This window comes from Octopus bimaculoides, chromosome 26, assembly GCF_001194135.2.
Source record: "Octopus bimaculoides isolate UCB-OBI-ISO-001 chromosome 26, ASM119413v2, whole genome shotgun sequence".
Classification (NCBI taxonomy): Eukaryota; Metazoa; Mollusca; class Cephalopoda; order Octopoda; family Octopodidae; genus Octopus; species Octopus bimaculoides.
In genome coordinates this window covers 8,133,739-8,135,032 of record NC_069006.1, presented here as the reverse complement: position 1 = coordinate 8,135,032, position 1,294 = coordinate 8,133,739, and the positions used below count along the sequence as shown (strand labels likewise).

General features: G+C 41.1%; 1 protein-coding gene across 1 annotated transcript in view; it reads right to left on the bottom strand.

Annotated features, from left to right (window-relative positions):
* Positions 1-1,294, bottom strand: part of LOC106871364 (protein kinase C iota type) — a 192,963-nt gene that overhangs the window by 121,733 nt on the left and 69,936 nt on the right. Inside the window, exon 3 of the mRNA XM_014917773.2 lies at positions 577-698. Within this exon, the coding sequence (XP_014773259.1) occupies positions 577-698 (122 nt within the window). The remainder of the gene's footprint in view (positions 1-576; positions 699-1,294) is intronic.

Below are 1,294 nucleotides of genomic sequence, written 5' to 3'. Positions count from 1 at the left end.
AGAATATAACGTAGCATGAATTTAGGAAGCTTAGAAAATGAATAAGCATGAATTTAAGACAACAACTGAATTCAATTGAATTTCATGGAGAGAAACAAGAAAGCGCAAGGTATTGAGATGTTTGAGGCCGTAAATAAATAAAAATCTCTATCTTATCTGCATCTTGGGTATTTCGTCGTAGTACGTCAGCTTCTACCGTAGTAGTAGTATTAATGATGATCATAATAATAATGGTTTCAAATTTTGCCACAAGGGCAGCAATTTCAGAGAAGGGGCTAAGTTGATTACATCGACCCCAATACACAACTGGTACTTAATTTATCAAGCCCAAAAGGAAGAAAAGCAAAGTTGGCCTCGGTAGAATTTGAACTCGGAATGTCAAGTCAGATGAAATGCCGCTAAGCGCTTTGCCCAGCATCCTAACAATTCTGCCAGCTCGCTGCATATACTAACACAGCGAAACTATTCCCCCAAAACAAACTTAAAAGATATGAACCAGAGTTTATCCAGAGAAGCATAAAGCTAAATAACAACATCAACGACAAAAATGAAATGAAAAGAAGTTGGTCCCCTTACCTTCCTCATCCACCCATTTCATTGTAAAGGGTTGTTTAGACTCAAATTTACATATATCTCTGATTTCTTTACGGAGACTCTCGTAGGTGATCTTACTGCCGATGCTGGTCACCAGAATGTCCCTGTAACAAATAGAAAACAAGCATGAAAATGAAATAAATGAAAATATACAGTGTCCTGTGTGCTTTTCATGTGGCACCAACACTAGTGAGGTAACCAAGACCTTCACAAGACAAAGACCCCCACAACTAAAAGGAGTAGTAGTAGTAGGAGTAGTGTTGAAGGAGATGGCTTTGTGAGAATACATGCATCATACAATCTTCCTTTCACTCAGAGAGAGAGAGAGAAGCCTTTCATGGCCAACAAAGGTATCAGCTCTTTGAATTTTTTCCATCTTTTTCTTATTCTAACTATCACACCCTCTGTGTATCCTCCTCCACTACTAGACGCAAAACGTGGATGCGGGAGACCTGGGGAGACATGGGATGAAGTACATGTGTGTGTCATCATCATCATCATCGTTGTTTAACGTCCGTTTTGCATGTTGGCATGGGTTGGACAGTTCAACTGGGGGTCTGAGAAACCAAGAGGCTGCACCAGGCTTCAGTCTGATCTGGCAATGTTCCTACAGCTGGATGCCCTGCCTAACACCAACCACTCCAAGAGTGTAGTGGGTGCTTTTCTTATGTATCACCAGCAGAGGAGCCTGGCATCGACC